At 48.0% G+C, this 22,719-nt stretch overlaps 1 protein-coding gene across 3 annotated transcripts in view; it reads left to right on the top strand.

Annotated features, from left to right (window-relative positions):
- DLGAP3 (DLG associated protein 3) overlaps positions 1 to 21,411 on the top strand; it is a 178,694-nt gene extending 157,283 nt beyond the window's left edge. For all 3 annotated transcript variants that reach the window (XM_081200018.1, XM_081200019.1, XM_081200017.1), the window contains 7 exons: positions 847 to 1,090; positions 2,085 to 2,425; positions 7,572 to 7,657; positions 13,190 to 13,614; positions 14,821 to 14,912; positions 15,961 to 16,104; positions 18,318 to 21,411. In XM_081200018.1, the coding sequence (XP_081056144.1) occupies positions 847 to 1,090; positions 2,085 to 2,425; positions 7,572 to 7,657; positions 13,190 to 13,614; positions 14,821 to 14,912; positions 15,961 to 16,104; positions 18,318 to 18,536 (1,551 nt within the window). In that variant the 3' untranslated portion in view covers positions 18,537 to 21,411. The remainder of the gene's footprint in view (positions 1 to 846; positions 1,091 to 2,084; positions 2,426 to 7,571; positions 7,658 to 13,189; positions 13,615 to 14,820; positions 14,913 to 15,960; positions 16,105 to 18,317) is intronic.
- The last annotated feature ends 1,308 nt before the right edge of the window (positions 21,412 to 22,719 follow it).

The raw sequence follows: 22,719 nt of genomic DNA, 5'->3' as shown, positions 1-22,719 counted from the left end.
GTAGCTTGAAATTAATGCTCACTCACACTCACAGAATTGTATCTAAAGTGGTGCTAAGTAAGTCATTCCACCAGGATTTAAGCTAGCACAATGGAATGGCTCTTCCCCCCTCCTTCCCTCATTTGTTCCCTAAATCTGTTCAGGGGGTTTCGCCAACCCTCTGGAGCAAATTTGTGGAATGTATGGCACACATGGGGGAGGGAAGTTAAGCTGTGCAAACTTAAGTCCTTGCACTGACGGAACACATTAATTAGATACCACGCATACATCCCTCCATGTATTCTCCAGCCGGGCAAGCAAAAGCCATTAATCAGAGTTCAAGGTGCATTCCAGCCATTCAAAAGCACTTGGGATGTGAAGCAGGGACAGTGAGGGGTGTGGCCTGGTGAGTGTTCTGAGGGCCAGACAGAGATGTTTGGAGGGATTCCCCACACCCCCTCTCTGCCTGGCTTAAGTCTGAGCTCAAAACAGTCACGTTCAATTTCATACCAGCAGCACCAGTTGGGTTGAGTTGGGGCTAGGACTTCTTTGCTGCTCCTCTGTGTTCTGGTGCATAGCACATGCACACACACACACACACACCTTCTCCACAATCTGTGGGTTATCCCTGCCTCCCCACACCTAGCCCATCTCATGCCTCTGAGCCTTCCTTTGCCAAATTGCAATGCTTGCTCAGGTCTCCTGTACAGATGCACCAGCCATTTCTGCAAGCAGACACTGAAACTGAATTTAAGACTGGGGGGAAAGAGAAATTGGACAGATTTGCACATCCCTAATCCTGGCACCATAGGTCTTAGCTCCATTCACGGCCTTCCATGCCCCTCCATCTTCTTCCCCTTTCCTCAGATTAACGATGAGTTGAACCACCAGTTTGAGGCCGTGTGTGAGTCTGTCTTCGGAGAGGTGGAGTCGCAGGCTGTCGAGGCCTTAGACCTGCCTGGTTGCTTCCGCATGCGCAGCCATAGCTACCTGAGAGCCATCCAAGCTGGCTGCTCCCAGGACGATGACTGCCTCTCTCTCTTTACCATGGCAACCACCACCCACCAGCCTGGCCAGCCCCTCACCAGCAGCATTCTCAAGCCAAGCACCTGTAAGTACCAACACAGGACTTCGGAAGCTGATTTGAACCAGGTCAGACTCCTGGCCCACCCAGCTCAGTGCAGTCTGCCCTGGCTGTTAGGGTTTCAGAGGCAGATTCTTTCCCAGCTCTACCTGGAGATGCTGGGATTTAACCAGCATCTGCACCCCCTCGCCAAAAACAGGAAGTTGGTTCATCATCTTCACACGGGTTATTCAATGTGGTGCCCTCCCCTCCAGATGTGGCTGAATTCCAACTCCTGTGTGAGCTGAGGTTGAAGCGAGTTGGAGTCCGATAACATCTGGAAGGCACTTCAGTGGCTCTCCCTGTTCTACACTGACAGGCAGAGGCTCTCTCAAAGCTTTCAGAGAAGACTTTTCCCAGCCCAACCTGAAGATAGCTAAGGTTGACTCTGAGCTCCTGCCCCAAACCTGTTCTGGTCTGATGTGACCCAGTCTCAGAGATACTGTGCAATGTTTGTATATTTTATCTGTTTAAACATGCCTGTCCCAATTTCCTTGCTAAATTAATTCAAAATGGCTCACAAATTGGTATAGGAAAGGAAGGTGGGGAAACCCCATAGCTAGCAAATACCTCTGCGAGTCTTCTCTTTTTTAGTATATGTGCTGCCGAAGCGAGCACAGTGAGTCTTCTCACTCCTAGGCCAATGAAAACGAAATGTGTGTGTGTGAAACACTTCCAAAACAAGGCAAACAGTGGGGGGGATGGGGGAGCTTGAAGGACATGGAGGCTGCCTTATACTGAGTCAGACCATTGGTCCATCTAGTTCAGTACTTTCTGTGCTGATTGGCTGGAGCTCTCCAGGTTCTGCATGCAAATCAGTTTGGCACTGAGCTATGGCCCTTCCTCGTCCCCATTGCCTCACCACGTATAGCACCATGAGCCCTGTCCAATAGGTGCCTGTATGAGTAGAGAGCTCCCTTCTTATTGACACATTTTGCTTTCCTTCCCTATCTCTGTCTCTCCACCCCACCCCTCCATGTAGCCTTTAGTTACAGGAAAGCTCCCCCTCCCCTCCCTTCAGGAATGAAAGCCAAGCCCCTCATTTCGGTGACGACGCAAAGCAGCTCTGAGTCCGCCCATGACAGCTTCCTGCCCAGGGAAGTCAAAAGAAGTCCATCATGGTCCAAAGAGGCCGCCAAGCGCTGCAACTCCACAGAGAGCCTAGAAAGCACCAAGATCACTGCCATGTCCCTGGACTTGCCTTCAATCCAACCCAGGACTGCCCCCAACCCCCCCACCCTCATCATCAGGACGATTCCAGGGAGGGAGGAGCTGAGAAGTTTGGCTCGTCAGAGGAAATGGCGCCCATCTATTGGAGTTCAGGTAGGTTCAGGGTGGGCCCAGGATTGCAGGGAGGTTTGGGCTGGGGGGGCACAATTTAGTGAGTGAAAACAAACCCAGAAGGAAACCTCTCCCTGACTACTAAAGGCATGCGCAAAAACCCAAAAGTCAAAGTTTCAAATTAAGTGTCTTTTATAACCAACCTATGAGGTATATATATCACTGTTTTCTTTTTTAAAGTATTCCACCATCAAAAGGTCCACCATCAGTCTTTAATAGAAACAGTTCTCTCATAAAAGATTATATCACATAATACACAAAAGTGTAATTTTTACATGAACATAGATTATATCCTAAAGCTCAAATATATTTCTGGAGCTGCATACTGTATGAACCAGATACTCTGTTGATGTTAATATTGTCCATACATACATCAGCAAATATTTCACACCCCTTACCCAGTTCAAAAGATGGTATCGCTCTAATCCACTGAAGAAGTTTGCTAAAGTGGAAACACCTGTGGCACCATCAGGAGGTACTGAACACACCTAAATTACAGTGATATATATACCTTGTGATTTAAAAGACAGCTCATTTTATACCTTGACTTTTGTTTTTGGTTTGTGTAGAATTCAGTGGCTGTTCATTCTACTGAAGAGTAGGTTGTATGCAGGGCTGGCCCAAGACATTGGTTTATTGGTTTCTTATATTTTAACTTCTTCTGCTAGTGGACTCTATGGGGAAAGTAGGGATGGAGGAAAAATTTGGTTCTGTTCAGATTTTAATACAAACCTACTTAATTTTAACTTTCCGAAACAATACATGAACCAAAACATAGCTATCCTTCAAAATGTACACTTTTTTCAGATTTTGTGGTGCAGGTTTTCCAACCAAATAATGTGTACAAATAATAAAATGCATTGTGGGTTCCTGTTGTCTGGGTAGCCTAGGACCACCATTCACATTGCCCAGGCTTGCATCCCAGAGAGGAGGCACACTCCATTGTCTCTCAAGACAGAAGGGTGGCAACCAGAAGAGAAAATAATATATAAAATGCATTATACATGGAGAAATTGCTTGCAAAATGTGTCTGTCATGGAGGAAGTGCATACAAAGCTGTGTACATGGTGAGAAATCTGCCCTAAAATGTTGATGAATTTTGATGAAGACTTTGAAGAACAAATTGCAAATTGGTGCAATAATGTGGATAACTGAACTTAGGACTGGAAAAATGAGAATCTGAGAGGAATCAAAACTGGCAGATCCATCCATCCCTAAGAGAAGGACAAGATAGTGCCCCTCACATACATTCCACATACAGAAGCCAGCTGGACTGGTAGACAGACCTTATTTCAACATTGGTGGCAGAACCGCATTCTCAGCTCCTTTGCCCAGCCATTGGGTGGTTAGTTTTATTGTTCTATGCTGCTTTATGTTGTGTGTGTTCTTTGGTTTCATGGCAGTTTATGTTTGGCTTTTATCGTATGCTGTGATGGTTGATCCTGTTGCATACTACCCTGGGATGTGTTTGGATGCAGCCTGGATTAGACATTTTAAAAATACATAACCAATAAAGAAATACCTTGCGAGCAAAGCAAGAGAATGTAAGATCACAGGACAATGTTCCTCAGCTGCTTTGCTTCGATTTTCTTTGCTGCTCCATTCATTTTTAAAATTTATCGGTTGTGTTGATCATTCGAGCCACGTTTGTTTTGTTTTCCATTTGTGCATGGGGTCTTCGGTTTTCGTTCTTCCCATCTGTTATTTCCCTTTGCAGTGAATCAGTTGTGAATTTGTAGGCACTTTGGGCGCTGTCCAATGTACTCGTTCCATTAAGTATTTACAGTTGCACAATGGAACTTTCCCCCCTGTCCTCCCCCTTTAAGTGCCCCAAGCCCTCCCTAAATCTGTCCTGGAGGGTTGGGGGAACCAACTCACAAACAGATTAAGGGGTGGCATGTGGAGAGAGGAGAGTTCTGTTGGGCACACATAAATCATTGCACTAATGGAGCAAGTTACTTAGTGCTACATTGGACAGCCCTATTGTTTGCCTCAAAGGGTTCAGACCTCTGCTGCGTGTTTGTATTTTTGAGCGCAGGTCAGGCTCATTATGCATCTGGGCTGGAGTTGGAAAGGGGTTAGGAATGAGACTGCCATCCCTGTGGTGGTTGGTAGGGGAGATTCAGAGGTGACATTAAAGCCCTTGCCCCCTCTGTTTCACTGGTTGCATTTCAAAGTCTGTGGGTGCTAGTCAGCCAGCCCCCTGCTTGGTGGTGGTGGTGTTGCTAAATGCCAGGTCTAACCAGAATAAAACCTTGATCATCCCTGAATTGTTCACCTTATTTTTGAGATTGTAAGTTGTTTTCAACTGTAGCAGCAGCAGCAGCAGTAGTTGTAGTAGTAATGCTTTATATGCTGGAGGTACTTGGAAGGAAAAATTGGGTGAAGTCTCAGAAATTTGAGTATCAGCAGGGAGGGAGAATCTTTTTTACCCCATGGACAACCTTTAGAGGGCCACATGGCAGTGGTGGGTGGGGCCAGAAGCAAAAGTGAGTGGAGAAATGCATGTAAATATTACCTTTGTACCGCAGGTTAGTTTCTACACACACTTCACATCCTTCTTTATCCTCCATCCAGGCAAGCAAGAAGCATCACCAGGGTTCTAGCCAGACAAGACTCAAGGAGGATGCCAAGCAGGGCCAGTCCCAGAGGCAGAGTCCCAGAGGCAAGACAGAGAAGCCTGGAAGGCTGCCTGGACCAGAGATTCCTTGTCCCTTTGATAAGCTAAAGAAGTCAAGGGAACCTCAGGTAGCCGGAAAGGAGGTAGAATCTGGAACAGCCTTTCCTTCTGTCTTAGACTAGATTAGGAAGCTTACTCTGAGGTTACTTAGAGAAACTCTGAGGCTGCATGGCTCTTTTTTCCCAAGGCTCAGAGATGTCGCTGAGTTTGTCCACTAGTCTCTAGAGCTTTAAAGACACTATTGGATTTATTCCAACAATTGGCATCCAGGGCTTTGCCTAAAAATAGATTTAACTAAAAACTGCTCTTTTCTTCATGCCCCCTGAAAATCTCCATCTGACCTATTCCAGCTATGAAGGGGGAAAACAAAGCAAACGAGGGATACGTAGAAGCAAATGAATATATGGTTATCAGAACTCATCCATTCCTCTGGCATTCGTTTCTTGACAGGTTCCAATTCGGAATGAAATTAACAAACCCCTTTTGTTTCCATTTCCACAAAATGCCCATGCACCCTGATCTGTTACAAATTGAGGATCTAATGATACTCCTCCATAGGGGAAGCCAGAGCTCAAAGGAGCAATGTAGACAGTTCTGGAATTCATGTTCACTGGTTCCATCCTCCTGAGCATAGAGAGAGTTGGGTAGACTGTCCTTTTCAAAAGGTGGCATTGTTTATCTTACGAACAAGGGAGTGTGAAATGAGGACTTTCATCTTAGCTTACACTGGCTACAGAAAATGCCCGTAGGGTGAAATTCAAGCCATTTCTGACCAGATGTGGAAAATCCCAATGGTTTGTGACGTTTCATGGTTTCAGTAAGCAAAGATTCCAATTTTTGGCGATGACTTCAAACTTCTAATGAAAAAGAGCTCCAAGGCAGGCACCTGGTTCATGTTCTCCCCTTTTGCTAGTTTTAATTTTTATTAGTCTCCTAAATTTGCATTTCCTTTGCTTGCCATTTGTTCCTACTTCGTTAGCAGGCCTGTCCCTTGTCAGTAAGAATCAGCACAGGTGTTGTGGAGGGAGGTTAAATTAAGTTCAGACAAGTGTATCCGAGAGGTTCAGCCGAGGGGGCAAGCTGGCGGAAAGGAAGTGTCTGATCCGACTTCATGGTGCGCAGTTGCTTGTTTGACAAGGTCAAAATGTTGGGAGTGGGGGCTTTGGCTCTTAACGAAGCATGAGAAGCTGATGCAAAATGATTCAATTAAGCCACAGCTACCATTTTCCAAAGGTACTCTTACAAGGCATCACGTCCCGTAGAGGAAACCAATACTTCAGAAATGCAAACTTTAGAAATTAAAATGCAACATTTATAATTTCTGCTCTAGTAGGGGTTCATTCGACTGCATGGAAGGCAAATAGAGGCCATCAAGAATTTCCACCATTATCTTTACCAGCCAGTTGGAGGCAGATCCATTAGGGCAAATGGCGCACTACCCTGCTGACCTCAGGCTGACCTCAGCCAGTCAATGGGTTATGGGGGCCCTGGCTGTCATCTTCCACCTCCTCCATCTTGGTGTTGCCCTTGTGGAACTCAGTAGAGGATGAAACTAGACTGAGTTGGCCCCGTTTATCAATGGCTCTGCCTCCACGTACCATTGGCTTCCCTGCCTTCCACAAGGCACCAGTGTTACCAGCTCTACTCCTGTGACTTTAACTACTTGGCATGCAGAAATCTAGCAGATAAAGCTTTTTCCTTTCATAAAGCCAGGATTGCCAGCTTTTCTAGTCATGTGCCTTAGATTCAATGGATCTACTCTGAGTAGGGTTAATATTGGGTACAGCCCAGCACTTTACCCACTGTTGCTGTGGAGTTTTCCACTTGGGCCAAAGGAGCAAAATAATTCCCTACCAGCTGCTCCCTCCTGGAGTGTGGGGGTGACCTTTCTCCTCTCTTCCACCCGGCTTGCAGGAGCGTCTTGGCGATCATCAGGCCTGTGCCTTTGAATGAGGTTCAGCATCCCCGGGGGAAGGAGGGATGAAAGGGGAGGACAGGGCTCCTGAGTACTTGATCTCTGCTCTCCACTCACATGGTTTATCTGGATTTCCGTTTGCATCTGGTGATGGGAATTCAAAATGCCCCCCGCCTGTTTTGCAAGTGCTCTTTCCTCACAGCTCCCTCTCCCTCCCACACAGCTATGAATCGTTCTCTGATGCTTCCCTTCTGTACTTCAATACACTTAACTATTCATCTTTCCCTTTCTCCCTCTCCTTACTTTGTTCTCAATTCATTTTGATCATTTTGAATCTTTCTCGCACTTGTCTCCATCTCCTTCATTATTTTTCTTTCCTCTACTTATCAGTCCCCCCTTCCCTGTTATCTCTTGCTTCTGCCACTTATCAATTCACCATAAGTGATACCACTTCTGGATTTCCCTTTTCCTCTCTGTTTATCTTTCCTCCTCTTTGCTTCTCCCTCATCCTCATTTCTTTCTCTTTCCCAAAGGTGGAAACCATATCCGATTCAGACACAGAAAGCAGGAGCCGCAGAGAGTTCCACTCCATCGGGGTGCAAGTAGAAGAAGATAAAAGGTACAGCTGGCAAAACATCCCTCTTGGTCCTTTGCATTCCCACCAGGAGGAGCAGCTTTTGCAATCTGGGCACAGCTGTCCCCATGCGCCCTTGCCCCCAAATCAATATTCACGGCACAAGCCTGGACCAGAGAATCGAGCAAGAGAACCTCGTGGAGCTACGGATGCTGGCTGCTCAGGGCAGCTGGATTGCCCTCCCAGCTCATGAAACAAAGGGGTATCAAGACACAGAGGTGCCAGGCAGAAGCAAATGCCCACACAAGGCTGGCGGTGATGGAATAGGTGACCCGGGACATCCCCTGTCACCAAGCCATCCGCTTTTGTAAAACACTCAAATGCTACATGTTCCCAGCTAGAACCGAAGGGGAATATTAAGCAGGATGAAAGGCTTTATACTCAGAGCTCAACGTATGCTGCTGTTCTGGAGGGTAGAAAAAGCCACAGAGCATAGAAATAGGTGCTGGATTTAAGCATACTGTGTACAAACTACACCTTTAAAGCACCATGGTACCACTTCGAACAGTGATGGCTTCCCTGGGAAGTATAGTTTCTTAAGAGTGCTGAGAGTTGTTATGAGATGACTGGTCCCCTCACAGAGCAACAATTCTCAAAGTCCCCTGAAAAGAGGGATGGACTATGAAACCACTCTGATGACTATAGTGCTAGGAGTGCAACAAGGGCACTTTTAACAACCTACAGCTCCCATAATTCTTTGGGGGAAGCCATGGCGGTTTAAAGGGGAAGCATAGTGCTTAAGCTGGATGGTGTAAATGAGGCCAAAGTCTACATACGCACTATACCTTTAAAGCACATTCATAGCGCATTTCCCCCCCTCAAAGAATTCAGGGTACAGTGGTACCTTGGTTTACAACCATAATCCGTTCCGGAGGTCCAGTTGTAAAACAAAACAGGTTGTCACCCAAGGCGTGCTTTCACCAATGGGGCCTCCCCCCCAAAAAAATGGGTTGTAATAAAAAAAAATGGGTTGTAATCCAAAAAAAAGGGACATGCACTTCCTGGTTTGACGTGGTTGTAATCCAAAGCAGTTGCAAAGCAAGGTACCACTGTATGGCAGTTTCTTAAGAGTTTCTGGGAATTGCAACTCTGTGAGGGGTAAGCAATGGTACCCAGAATTCTTTGAGGGGGAAATGTGCCTCAAATGCACCTTATAGGTATACTGTGTCTGCATTCTAAGAATCTCAGCCTTCACTTGGAAGGAGGGGGAAGCAATCTTACAGAGAGAGAGAGAGAGAGAGAGAGAGAGAGAGAGAGAGAGAGAGAGACTGAGACTTGCAGGAGATGAGTAAAATGTGCACAAAATGAAACAATTATGCAGCTGTGCTTAAAATATTTGGGTCACAGAATTCAGCTTTCCCAGGCTCAGAATGTGGGCTGTTTGGACTTAAATTCTAAGCGCACGGTAGCTGTATGTAGATACAGAATCAGGCCAGCAGCTCATCTAGCCCAGGTGAGCTGTGGTCCTCCAGATGTTTATGGGCTACAGCTCTTATCATGCCTAATCTCTGGCTCTGCTATGTGACAGTGATGAGAGTTGGAGCCCCAAAAAATCTGGAAGGCCACAGATGTCCCCACCCCTGATTTAGCCCAATGCTCTCAACAGCAGCAGGTGGGAACTCTTTGGGGCTTTTCTTGCTGAGATCTTTCTCAGACAACTTAGCTGAGCCCATGGAAGTGTGTGGCTGATCACAGAGAAGCACAGTTTCTCAACAGAAAAGCTTCCTGGGCTCAAAACCCCCGAAGAGGGCCATCCATGGACTTGGAAGTCTTGGTAGCTAAGTTCTTATAATAGAAACATAAGATGCTGACTCACATTGAGTCCATTTAGGTCAATATTGTCCACACTGGCTAGCAGTGGCTCTCCAGAGCTTCAGGCAGAGTCTTTTCCAGCCCTACCTGGAGATCCTCAAGATTGAACCTGCGACCTTCTGCATGCAAAGCTCTACCTTGCTCTACCACTGAGCTATAGACTTACCCAATAATGGGGCTTGTGGGGTGAGGGGCTCACTACAAATTATTGGGGAAGCCTCCATCATTCTCCACCATTGGCTGCACTAGCTGGGACTGATGGGATTTGGAGTCCAACAACATCAGGGGGATACAGGTTCTCCACGCCTGATATAGACAACACTGAACTAGAAGCCATCAGGGGAAGAAGGACTATAGCTCAGTTATAGATCACATGCTTTGCATGCAGAAGATCCCTGGTTCAGGGCTGGGAAATTCTCCTGCCTGAAACCCTGGAGAGCCACTGCCACTTTGCATTTGAAATATTGGACCAGATGGGCCAAAAACTTGACTCCAGCTTAATTGTCTGGAAAAGGGCCGTAGTAGTAATAGAGCAGGCTTCCTCGACCTTGGCCCTGCAGATGTTTTGCAACTACAATTCCCATCATCCCTGACCACTGGTCCTGCTAGCTAGGGATCATGGGGGTTGTAGGCCAAAAACATCTGGAGGGCCAAGGTTGAGGAAGCCTGTAATGGAGCATCAGCCAAGTTCAATCCCTGGTGACTCCAGGTAGGGCTGTGGGAATATCCCCCTGATGGAAAGGGTTGTAGCTCAGTGGAGGAGCATCTTCAGCATCTCCAGGTAGGGCTGGGAGGCAACCTTGCCCAAAACCATGCAGAGCTCCTGCCAGTCAGTGTAGACAGTGCTGAACTAGATGGACCAATGGTCTGACTTAGTAAAGGGAAGCCTTTTGAGGTGTGTGCATGCACTCCTCAAACATGCACTCTGGACTCTCTGAGATGTCCAGCATCTTGCTTCCCCCATTTATTTCCCTCCAGTTCACTGCGCGGACACTTGAATCAAAGAGCATGTGAGGTGATCACCATGTAGCTGTCCCATATCTTCATTCAGTCAGGGACTGGCTGGCACGTCCTCTGCTCTGTGTGCTCCCTCCCTCCCTCCCTCTAGTCCTTCAGCATCCATCCAGCGCTGGTTGTCATAGAAACAGGCCAGTGAACAGGAAGGAGGGAGCGATAGAACCACGCAGGCATGATGCTGCTCAGTGGCGGCTTGTCAGTTTCTGAGTTCTCTCCCTCATCCCTAACGCTTCCTTTCTGTAAGGAGAGGAGCCAGGGTTCAAGCATCTCTCAAGCCCCCATCTCACACATGGGAAAGCCCTGCCTCTGAATGCTTTGGGTATTCCGTGGTGCAGGAGGAACATGCAAACTTACACATAGACAGTGAGGCTCTTCTGTTTCTCTTGGAAATGTATTCCAGGGCTGAGCCCTGGCGCAAATTAAGCCTCGCTGGTTAAGAACATAAAAATATAAAAAGAGCCTGCTGGATCAGGCCCATGGCCCATCTTGTCCAGCATCCTGTTTTCACAGTGGACAACCAGATGCCTGTGGAAAACCTGCAAGCAGGATCCCGCCCTTCCTTCAATCATGGCCCATGACAGTTAAGAATAAAAGCATGCAAGTACCGTATTTTTCGCACGATTGGACGCACCGGACCATAGGACGCGCCTAGTTTTTTTGGGGGGAAATAAAGGAAAAAAATTTTCCCTTTATTTCCCCCCCAAAAGCAGGTCAGGGAAACCGAACCAGGTCGAGGAACAGCGGGATAGTGGCGCTGCGCCTCCCTGCTGTCCCCCGAGCTTGTGGGGCTGGCTGATGTCTGCCTAGCGCGCGGGGCGCTCTGCTTCAGGGCGCCCTACCCGCCGGGCGGCAGGCTGCTATCCGCAGCTTGGGGAGCCTTGTGGGGAACTGCTGCAGGGCTCCCCACGCTGCGGATGTATGCCTGGCGCGAGGGGCGCTCTGCTTCAGGGTGCCCCACCCGCCGGGCGGCAGGCTGCTATCCGCAGCGTGGGGAAGCTTGCGGGGAGCTCCTGCAAGGGTCCCCATGCTGCGGATGTGTTCCCAAAGCGCCGGGAGCTCTGCTTTCAGGGTGCCCGACGCTCCGGGAAGCAGGCTGCTATCCGCAGCCTAGACACGGCTAGCGGAGCGCTAATCCCGAAGCTTGGGGCGTGCGGAGCTCAGCGTGCCCCAAGCTTCTGGGCGCCGGCAAGGTCTCCGCTAGCCCTGGGAGAGCCCCGCGACGTCGCGGGGCTCTCCCAGGGCTAGCGGAGACCTTGCCAGCACCCAGAAGCTTAGGGCGCGCTGAGCTCCGCACGCCCCAAGCTTCGGGATTAGCGCAGTGGTCCGCTAGCCCTGGGAGAGCCGTGCGACGTCGCGGGGCTCTCCCAGGGCTAGCGGAGACCTTGCCGGCACCCAGAAGCTTGGGGCGTGCTGAGCTCCGCACGCCCCAAGCTTCGGGATTAGCGCAGTGGTCCGCTAGCCCTGGGAGAGCCGCGCGACGTCGCGGGGCTCTCCCAGGGCTAGCGGAGACCTTGCCGGCACCCAGAAGCTTGGGGCGCGCTCAGCTCCGCACGCCCCAAGCTTCGGGATTAATGCAGCGCTCCGCTAGCGGTGGGAGAGCTGGGTCTCCCTCTGCTAGCAGATAGCTTCCTGAAGCCTGGAGAGCGAGAGGAGTCGGTGCGCACCGACCCCTCTCACTCTCCAGGCTTCAGCGAAAGCCTGCATTCGCTCCATAGGACGCACACACATTTTCCCTTGCTTTTTAGGAGGGAAAAAGTGCGTCCTATGGTGCGAAAAATACGGTATATGAGTACCACCACAAAAGAGCATTTAAGATTACAACAAATGAATTGCACACACACAACACAGAGCAGCCAAACAAGCAAATCATTCCGTTAACGTCTACAGCCAGCCACTAAATGCCTGGTGAAATAAGTACATTTTCAAATGAAGCTGAAACAATAACAACTACAGCAATGCAGTAGTTCCATAAATGGAGAGCCACCATCAAGTAGGCCCCACCCCATGCCGCTTCCCAGAAGATCTTAAAGCACAGAGGAGGCACTCCTTTATGTACTTGGGTCCAAAGCCATATAAGGCCTTACACACCAGCACTCATCTTTAACTGGGCCTGGTAGCTAATAGGCAGCCAATGCAAAGTTAGAAAGATGAACATAATAGGGTCCTTCCCACTGTCCCATATAACCACCTGGCAGCAGATGCAGCCTCCAGACCTTCTTCATAGATACCGAGCAATATGGACCAGCAGGTTGACTTGGTATAGTAATAATAATAATAATAATAATAATTTATTATTTATACCCCACCCATCTGGCTGGGCTTCCCTAGCCACTCTGGGCAGCTTCCAACAAATATTAAAATACAGTAATCCATCAAACATTAAAAGCTTCCCTAAACAGGGCTGCCTGTTTGTATAGCACAACTTCCAGGATTCATACCTGTAAGAACATAGGATACCACTTTATACTGGATTCATACCATTGGTCCATCTAGCTGAGCATTGTTGACACTGGCCAGCAGCTGTCCATTGATACTGAAACTCTACAGGGTTTCAGGCAGACTGCCTTTCCCAGTCCTACCTTGAAATGCCACTGGGGATCAAACCCAGGACCTAGTGCTTGCAAATCCAAGCTGGCTGGTTTTTGCAGCCCTTGCAAGCGACCTAACCCTCTCTCCTCCCTATTGCAGGCGTGCTCGGTTCAAGCGGTCCAACAGTGTGACGGCCGGCGTGCAGGCTGACCTGGAGCTGGAGGGTTTGGCGGGGCTGACGGTGGCGACAGAGGACAAGGCCCTTCAGTTTGGGCGCTCCTTCCAGAGGCATTCCTCGGAGCCGGAGTCCACGCGGCAATACTCGGTGTACAAGACGGTGCACACGCAAGGGCAGTGGGCCTACCGGGAAGACTACCAGATGCAGTATGACACCGTGGAAGTGCCGCGCCAGGATTCCTGGATGGACAGGGGGTCGCGTAGCCTGCCTGATTCTGGCCGAGCATCGCCCTGCCACCGGGACGGCGAGTGGTTCATTAAGCTGCTGCAGGCGGAGGTGGAGAAGATGGAAGGCTGGTGCCAGCAGATGGAACTGGAGGCTGAAGATTATGATCTGCCGGAAGAGAGTGAGTCTCCGCCGGGTGCTGTGGGTTGGGGGATCCCATCTGGGGCTGCCAGCTTCCTTTTACAAGCTGGTACAGTCTGGCAGATATAGTTGGGTTGGGAACCAAGCTATACAATTGTGGGTCCATGTGAAGAATCTGTTGCTGGACTGCAGCATTCTTTGGACTGTAAATTGTTCTTCCATGGAAAGAAAGAAAGAAAGAAAGAAAGAAAGAAAGGAAGGAAGGAAGGAAGGAAGGAAGGAAGGAAGGAAGGAAGGAAGGAAAGAAGGAAGCTACCATGTCAGGGAGAAATGCTAGCTTGCTTTATTTGATGGGGGAGTGTTGTGGAAATGTCTATTGGAATTCGGGATGTGGGATAAATTTGGTCCGGTTGACATTTTAATGCAGACCTACCTAATTTGCGCTTCCCTAAAACAATAGACAGAATGAAACAACTATCTTTCAAAATTCACATTTCGCTAAATTTTGGGAGGCAGTGTATAAAAAAAACTCAAATCACATTGGGGGGAAGTATGCGTAAAAATGCATTCATGAAAATAACGAATATGGGGAAACGTGTATATTAAGCTAATTTGCATACAGAATTAGGTATATTAGAATAAATGTATACTATAGTGCTGGTTAATGTTTGTGAGAACTTTTTTAAACTGTTACAAATTGATGTGAAAATGTAGCAAGCTGAAGCTTGAAACTGGAAAAATGAGAAACTGAGGGGGAAACAAAATAGATAGGTTTGTCCATCCCTCATTGGAATGTAAGATTTATATGATTATAATTTTGTTGTCACAATGATAAAGGAAGAGCCCCACTGGATGACACCAAAGATCTGTGTAGTCTGGCATCCTGTACCCTACATTAGCCAATCAGGTGATTTGGGGGAGCCCACAATCAGGGCATAAAGTCATCCCCTATCAGCGCCAAATTTGGGGGATTTCCTCCCAATGCAAATACCAACTTCAGAGCAGGGGGTCTTCCTCCAGAACACAGCAGAGGAGAATAGAGGCTCCCTGCCTGACTGACGCCATCCAGACAATTGTCATCAGTTGATGTCATTTATTTTTTTTTGTATTGAAAAAACAACTGCATGTTAAATGCAAAGACATGGTTAATGTTACACTCTGGTAACCAATGGAAATTCTCCAGCATGGGGAGTTCTCTGGAGCAATGTGGTACTGACCCTCTCATTTTCTTTGTGTGCCTCCCTAGTCCTTGAGAAGATCCGTAGTGCGGTGGGCAGTGCCCAGCTTCTGATGTCACAGAAAGTCCAGCAGTTTTACCGACTCTGCCAGCAGAACATGGTCAGGGAATCTCCTTGTGTGTGCCTAGATTTTGTTGTTGTTGTTGTTAGGTCCTCCAACTTTTGTCACTTTTAAAATTAAGTCACTTTTTTATGTCACCTGTGGGTGGTTTGGCCTCCTTTCTTGGGGGAGAATGACATTTTTACAAGGGATGAAAGGCTACTGCTGAAAACAGCAAATCACCATGCCAAGCTCTTCCCTGAAGATGTAGTATCACTGTATGCCAGGGATTGCCAATGAGATGCCCATGGGCAGAATGGTGCCCTTACAGTCTTGGCTTGGTGCCTACAAATCCTCTGAGCTCTGCCCCTCATTCACCTCATTGAGGTGGTGAGCATCATTACCTATTTTTCTTCCTTGAAAAGTATATAGAGCTGAGGGAGGAAGTTGGAAGAGTGACTTATCTTTCCCACTTCCTCTTCCAGCTCTATGTACTTTTCAGGGCTCAGGGTAATTCTACTGCAAATGGCTGGGGAGGGGGCACCAACAACACTTCCTCAAAAAATCAGAAGTTACATGAAAAGCAGCTCAGTACTTGTGTGCTACAAGAGATAAATCAACAGGCTTGTTAAAAGCACTCTTGTAGGCACAAAGGTCTGCTATGTCTCTGAATGAAACACTGCCCTTGCTTTGTCTCCTTCTCATCAGAAAGTGGATGATTCTACCATATCTGTGTGTTGGGCAGGATTGTGTCCCTTTCCAAATGGAAGAGACATGACAGGGTTACCCATTCTCAGAGAATGCTGCCTTGTGGCATTTCTGCATGAGTTCTTGCTCTGGCTTGTCTCCTGCCAATAAGGTGAACAGAGTGCAAGCCATTTGTATCTACTCAAAATGCAAACCTTTCATGCTGCAAAAGTGAAGTGTACCTCAGAACCCTGGGGAAAACAGGTGTGACTTTGTATCTCAATTCCACATTCAGACAACCGCCTGCCCCATTCCTTCCTTCTTGTTTGTCCTCATCCAGATTTATCTCCGCCTCCTAACAGGAGGGAGCCTTTGACACCAGCTCAGTCTCTTTCCTTTCCTTCCTTCTCCTTCCTGGCAGGACCCCAATGCTTTCCCCATGCCCACTTTCCAGGACCTGGCCGGATTCTGGGACCTCCTGCAGCTCTCCATTGAGGATGTCAGCATGAAGTTTGCTGAACTTCACCAGCTCAAAGCCAATGGGTGGAAACCCATCGAGCCCAAGGTGAGAGGAAAAGGGGGCAAGGCAACCAGGGAACCAGATGGTTCCCAGTGCATGTTGTAACAGGGTTCTTTGCCCCTGGAAGTTCTGTATAAATGAGTACATAACCTTGCACCCAGGCCAATGGAATTCTACATCAAGTAGGTGCATGTGGACTGATAGCAAGTTGACTAGAATTCAGAAGGCTCAGAGGGAGGACCGAATTGCTTCCCCATAGTAAAACGTTGCCCAGGATTAGGACTAGGGATGGGGGAGAAATCGAATACTGTTGGCATTTAAAGGCACACCTCTCTAATTCACACTTTTTGAAACAATATGCAAACTGAAACGCAGCCACCCTCTGAAATTCACACTTCTCTGAGTATTGCAATGCAGTTCTCCAGCTAAGTAATGTGTACAAAAGTGCATATATTAGGGTAAAGTTTGCATATATGTATGTGCATATTAGTGATAACGGGGGAGGGATGCTTTTTATTACCCAATGCATGCCCTGTGTTGCCCCTTTAACTCAGAAGAGATGGGGCACAGCAGCCCTCCCAATGTCACTCTCCTCTTTGTGTGTCCTGTGCAGAGTGAAGGGGTTGGAGTGGGGGCAGGGCTTGTTTCCAACCCCATCTTGGCCTACCAGCCTCTACAGGCCTCCTTGGAGACGTTTGCCAAGGATGTGCTCATCCTCTCACCCGAGCTCACTGCTGTTCTGCACCCCTCCCTGTGCCTTATCTCAGGTGGCCTGTGAGATTTCCAGAGAGGGAATCAGATAAAGCCATCACAGCTGTTTTCCTCTCTCCCCGCGGCTCTAGAGCTGCATTGCTGGTCGAAGCAAAATAATTGGGCATTTTTAATGAACCTTTGTTCTTTTTTTCTGTTTTAAAATTAAAACTGCAGAACAACAAAGCTCTTTATTCCCTGTGAATTGAGAGGCAGGAAGCAGCTTCAGCCTGGGCTGAAAAGCTATTTCCGGTTTGTTTATTTAAACGCCGTTCTTAACAGTTTTGTTCCCTTCCTGCAGATACTTGCATTCACACACACTCCAGACTGGAGCTCTATTTGGGGCAGTCATTTTCTGCAGCGTGTCATTGATGCAATAATATTTCATGAGTGGCGGGTTTATGCTGGGTTATCCACACATCGTTCTCCTTTATTGGTTTTTCTGCGATGCATCCCCAGGGTTACCGCATCACTGCTACCTTGGAGGGTCTTTGATACCCTCATGAACACAAACTATCATGAATGAACACTATAAAGGACACCTGGAGAGAACTTGGAAAAAATTTTCGCAACCTGATCTGGAAATGAGAGCTGAACTTAAAGCTAGAAAAATGAGGAATCAGAGAAACCTAGAGAAACTGAAACTATCAGACTCTGGGAATTATACTGATGCGAGTGTAGGAATGTGTATATATAGATGCTAGAGGACATATTTATTAGATATTATCCTTCCTTCCTCACGTTTGTGAGTTCAGCAGACTGCATCCCTTTGCAGCTTAAAAGGAAGCTACTTTTAGCCTTTTAGTTTAAGTAATCCAGGATGCTTTGAGGCAGACTGGATTCTCCTGGTACTTCTGCCTTTTCTCCTCCTTAAAACAATAATCACACCAACAGTCTTGTAAAAGGTTTTTTAAAAAGCATTTACTCACTCAGAATACTTGATGAAGAGTAACAGATACAGCTGCTTCTGTTCAGGCAGGCTTAAAATGGTAATTCAGTTACAAAGTCTAGCTTAAGGTGGACTCTGAGTGGTGTATGTTCTACATCAGGCATAGGCAAACTCAGCCCTCCAGATGTTTGGGATTACAACTCCCATCACCCCTAGCTAACAGGACCAGTGGTCAGGGATGATGGGAATTGTAGTCCCAAAACATCTGGAGGGCCGAGTTTGCCTATGCCTGTTCTACATTGCTGGAATGAAGTGAAAGAGCAAAGAGGAAATGCCCAGCCAGGTGATGATATTCTATGTCAGGGCCCAGTGGAAGCGGCTCTCAGAGTTCTCTCTAGCAAACTTACAGGAAAACTCTGTGAGCTTCAGCTCCCATCATGAGCCTATCTAGCAGTCATGCATTGTTGGCACGACTGCATTGTAAATATCCCATGCCGAGGGAGGGAAGGACTTTCCACCATTTCTGCCGCCGCCACCCCAGCGCTGTGCCTGTCACGGGTCCTTCCCTTCCCACTAATGCCTTCCCTCCTTCTCCCGCTCTCCCTCCCTCTCTTTGCAGGAGGAAAAGAAGGTGCCTCCGCCAATACCAAAGAAGCCGCCACGCTCCCGGCTGCACCCAGTGAAGGACCGGTCCCTGGACTCTGTGGACCGGCAGAGGCAGGAGGCCCGCAAGAGGCTCCTGGCGGCCAAGAGGGCTGCCTCCTTCCGCCAGAGCTCAGCCACCGAAAGTGCAGACAGCATTGAGATCTACATCCCCGAGGCCCAGACCAGACTGTGAGGGCAGGGGCCTCTTTTCTAACCATCCTGTACGTGCAGAAGACACAGCACCACTGTGATCTGTGTCCCATCATTTCCCCAGGGAGGGCAACTCTAGGCCTCATCGTAATCCCTGAATTTTTTAACAAGAACTTCTGCAATCCATGGACCTGAAGCCAGACAGATGTGAAAACTGGCCTCCTTCGCACATCGCTCTTATAGCAAGATGTGGCGGTTGCCAGCCTTCACCAGTTGCTCTCCTCTGGTCCATCCAGACCAGAACCTTTCCCTCTTCTATTCCTCTGATTCTCTTCTTATATAACCTTTGCCCCCTGCTCCCATTGGTGGGCATTTCCACCACCACAACCCCTTAACCTGCCCCCTTTCCATGAGCTTTTTTCACTGTCCTGCAGGCTCGGGGCCCCCATCAACAACCCCGTCACTCCGCATCCACGGATTCGAGGCCCATCAATATTTATATTATAAATATTATATGTATATGTACTTCTATAAATATAACCGAAGGGCAGAAACTGCCCAAGACCACAGCTGTGTTTCTGATGGCGAGAGCCTTCTCGTCTCCTCAGGAGACCCCGTCCCGTCCCGTGTCAGCAGCCTGAGTCCCCACACCCTACACGCACAAAACATACTAAGATCTCCCCCACCACCAACACATACACACAAATACACAAGTTGGATGAAGCAAGGGAGATAGCTAGAGGGATGGGTGGCCACCATCATATCCATCAGCCCCAGAAACTTGGCTGAAGGTCTGCTGGTTGACAAACATTTGGTGGAAGTGGTTCCGTGAGGAGTGGTGCATCTATAACTTCCTGAGTCTTGGCAGCTGATGCTCCTGATGAGGGATTCTTAAAAAATAGCATTGGCTGTACTCTTCTGTGGTGATACCACTCAAATGACCAATGACTCATTCTCTTGCATCAGCAGGAGCACAATTCCCAAGACTCGGGAAGTCATAATTCCACTCTGCACAGCATGTCAGGGAGTCGTCTTGTATAGAATTATGGGTTTTACAGCTCAAGGAGGATAATGAAAGCCAGATTCAGAGAAGAGCTACACCTATGAGGAAGGATCTTCTAGGAGCCAAATTGTCCGATAGGGGGGATTATAAAGGAACTAGGTTCTAGGTTTGGCTCAAAGCAGTGCTTTTAAAGCTTCCTTCCTTCAGGGAACCCTCCATGTTTATTTGCCTGCTTTGGAACCTTTGCTCATTCCAAAGGATTCTGGGAAGTGATCTAAGCTGCACATTTAGTTCGCGTGGGGTACTGGCTAAATCTGTTTGGCCTCCCTCTTACCCACTGTAAACTTAGACTAAGCCCTAGAAAAGGCCCAGATTTCTCCCACAATTCCACTTTGCAAGGAAAGAAGGATGGTGGTGGGTAAGATCTTTCAGGAAAGCTTATCCACCTTTCCTGGTCTTCTCATCAACAGATCCACACAGACACGCACCCAAGTTCCCTGGGACACAGTTTTGAAAGCCATTGGCTTAGAGAAAGGAAGAGTAACAGGACTAATTTACATATAAATATAATTAAGAGGACATCAACATGAAAATAGATGGCGTGATTATTCACCCTCACCACTGAGAGCAAGGAGTAAGAAGAAGAAACAGCGAAAATAAGCTACTAAGAGCGGTTATGGGGTGCTAAGAGCGGTTGATGGCATTTTCTAGAAGAGGAACAGAAAACATCACTTTGGGATTTGGAAGGTAGAGGATATATTGTATCATGATAATGATTCTTATGATGTGAGAGCAGCATCGTTGACAACCCCTCATGACTTCTCCTACACTACTCTGGTAATGCAGTAACCCAGTGGGGGAGCAGGATGATGTGGGAAGGACTACATCAGAGACCAGGTCTGGAGGAGTGGCTTTGAGGTGCTCCCATTTTCTTCAACCCTGTGAAGTAGATTGGGCTTAGATGCAATGAGCTGCTTTAAGGTGAACTTCATGCTTGACCAAGGATTCAAAACCAGGACTTCCTGGTCCTAGACTAACACTCTGTACCATACAGGAGCTCAGTGATCCCACCATTCTGTCACGTGTGTTTGTGTGTACATGTGTTTTCTAATGTAAGAATTGGCACATGTTAAAGGGTTGTACTCAGGGTGTGTGGCTGTGTGGGTGGCTGTGTTTTCTAACATAATAATTGGTGCATATTAAGGGGTTGTACCTGATCAGGGGTGGGGAGCCTGTGGTCTGCCAGATGTTGCTGGACTTCAGCTACCATCAGCTCTAGCCAGCATGGACCAGTGCATAGGAGCCAACTCCTAGGGGCCGTGGGGGCTTCGGCCGCTGGAATAAAATATTTGAGGGGGCTGGAGCCGCACAAAAAATGATGGGCATTGCCATTCAAATGGTGTTCGTGCACTGTGTCATGCAATCAATTATGTGGGGCAGGGCTTACCTGGGCCCCCACAATATTTCATTCAAGTTGACACCCCTGACCCAGTGGTCCGAGGTGATGTAGTCCACCAACATCTGGAAAGCCAGAGGTTGCCCATCCCTGTTTGAGATTATCACCTGAGGGTCTTCCAGCTGTTTTATCTTCCAGGACGAGACATGATGATATTTTCCAATACATGTCAAGACTGGAACTGCCATGCCACAGAAAACCTTCCAAAAGGAGGCCAGAGGAAATCAACGTAGACTGGCACTTTTGAATCCAATTCCTCATGGCGAAATCAACATGAGTTGATTTCACCACGACAAAAAGGGCCTAGCAAAACACCAGCGGCCATTACCAGCTTTGCCTCACCCTCCCAAATCAAATTCAAGGTTTGGGGCTGGAGGCATGGAGGAGGCCTCTCAAAGGCCATTGATTGAGTAGCCAGGGTGCTTGGGTTGGAGGGAGGCCCTGGGTTGAGCCCTGCTGGGTCAGACCAGAGACCTATCTAGGCCAGCACCCTATTCCCACAGTGGCCAACCAGGTGCTTGTGGGAAGCCTGCAAGCCATACCTGAGCAAGGCAGCTCCACTTGCAATTCCCATCAGCTGGTATTCAAAGGCATACTGTCTCCAGCAGCGGAGGTAGAACATAGCCACCATGGCCAGTAGCCATTGATAGCCTTATCCTCGGTAGGTTTGTCTAAAACTCTTTCAAGGTCATCCAAGTTGGGGGCCATCACTACCTCTTGCAGGAGAGAATTTCATAGTTTAACTGTGCTGCGTGAAGAAGGACTTCCAATATTCAGCTTCATTGGAAGTCCATGAGTTCAAGTGTCATGTCTCCCCATCCACATTCTCCTTGCAGTGCCTTAGGAGGAAATCCTAAGTCCTGCTTGAGGCAGAAGTCCAGACCAGCATGAAATAGCTTAGCCGTTTCTGACCTCCCAAAGGCAGCACTAACTACACAAGCTTCACAGCCCTGCATTTCCTCAGAATACCAGTAGCTGGGGGAACAACAGCAGGAGAAGGTGATTGCCCTCATGTCATGCCTGCATGCTTCCAAGAAGCATCTTCTTGGCCACAGTGGCAGCCAGGATGCTGGACTAGGTGCCCACCCTTTGATCTGAACCAGCAGTGGGGCTCTTGATCTTCTCAGTTCCTGCCCGCTCAGTTGCCATCTTGTTCACCTTGCATTGGCCGAGAAGCATGGGCTTAAGTTGAATATGAGAGGGTATCTTTCCATTGGGTCAATCTTTCCACTGGGTCAATGAAAAAAACGTGACCGCAAAATAAACAGCCCACCAACAGAATGGCTGGATCCATGAGCTGGGGAGGAGCACAGAGTGCTGAGGTGGCCGCAGAACTGAGCTTTTTTCCCATCTTCCGTGAAATAAGTTTCTAGACCTTATGGCTGCAATGCTAAGCTTGAAAGTGGAGACAGTGGCTGGTGAAGTCTCAGAAGATGTGTGCATGGGAGAGAGAGTGTAAAATATTCAGGAGTCAGGGGCATAGTGCTCATGTTGCAAGTTGCCTTGCTCCCATCACTGCAACCTGCAACTTGAATGAGGCAAAAAAAGTGTTACATGGTGGTGAGCAGAGCAAGCTTTCTTCTACTCCATCAGACCATTAGTCCATTTAACTCTGTATCGTCTACACTGAGTAGCAGCAGATTTTTATGGTTTCAGGCCAGGGGCATTCCCAGACCTACCTGGAGATAGTGAGGGTTGAACCGCAGACCTTCTGCATGCAAAGCAGATGCCCTCTGCCTGTATTTCATAATTTAAACTTCGGCAGAT

The sequence above is a fragment of the Podarcis bocagei genome, assembly GCF_964188305.1.
Source record: "Podarcis bocagei genome assembly, chromosome: 7".
Classification (NCBI taxonomy): domain Eukaryota; kingdom Metazoa; phylum Chordata; class Lepidosauria; order Squamata; family Lacertidae; genus Podarcis; species Podarcis bocagei.
This window is presented reverse-complemented; position numbering and strand designations above follow the sequence as displayed.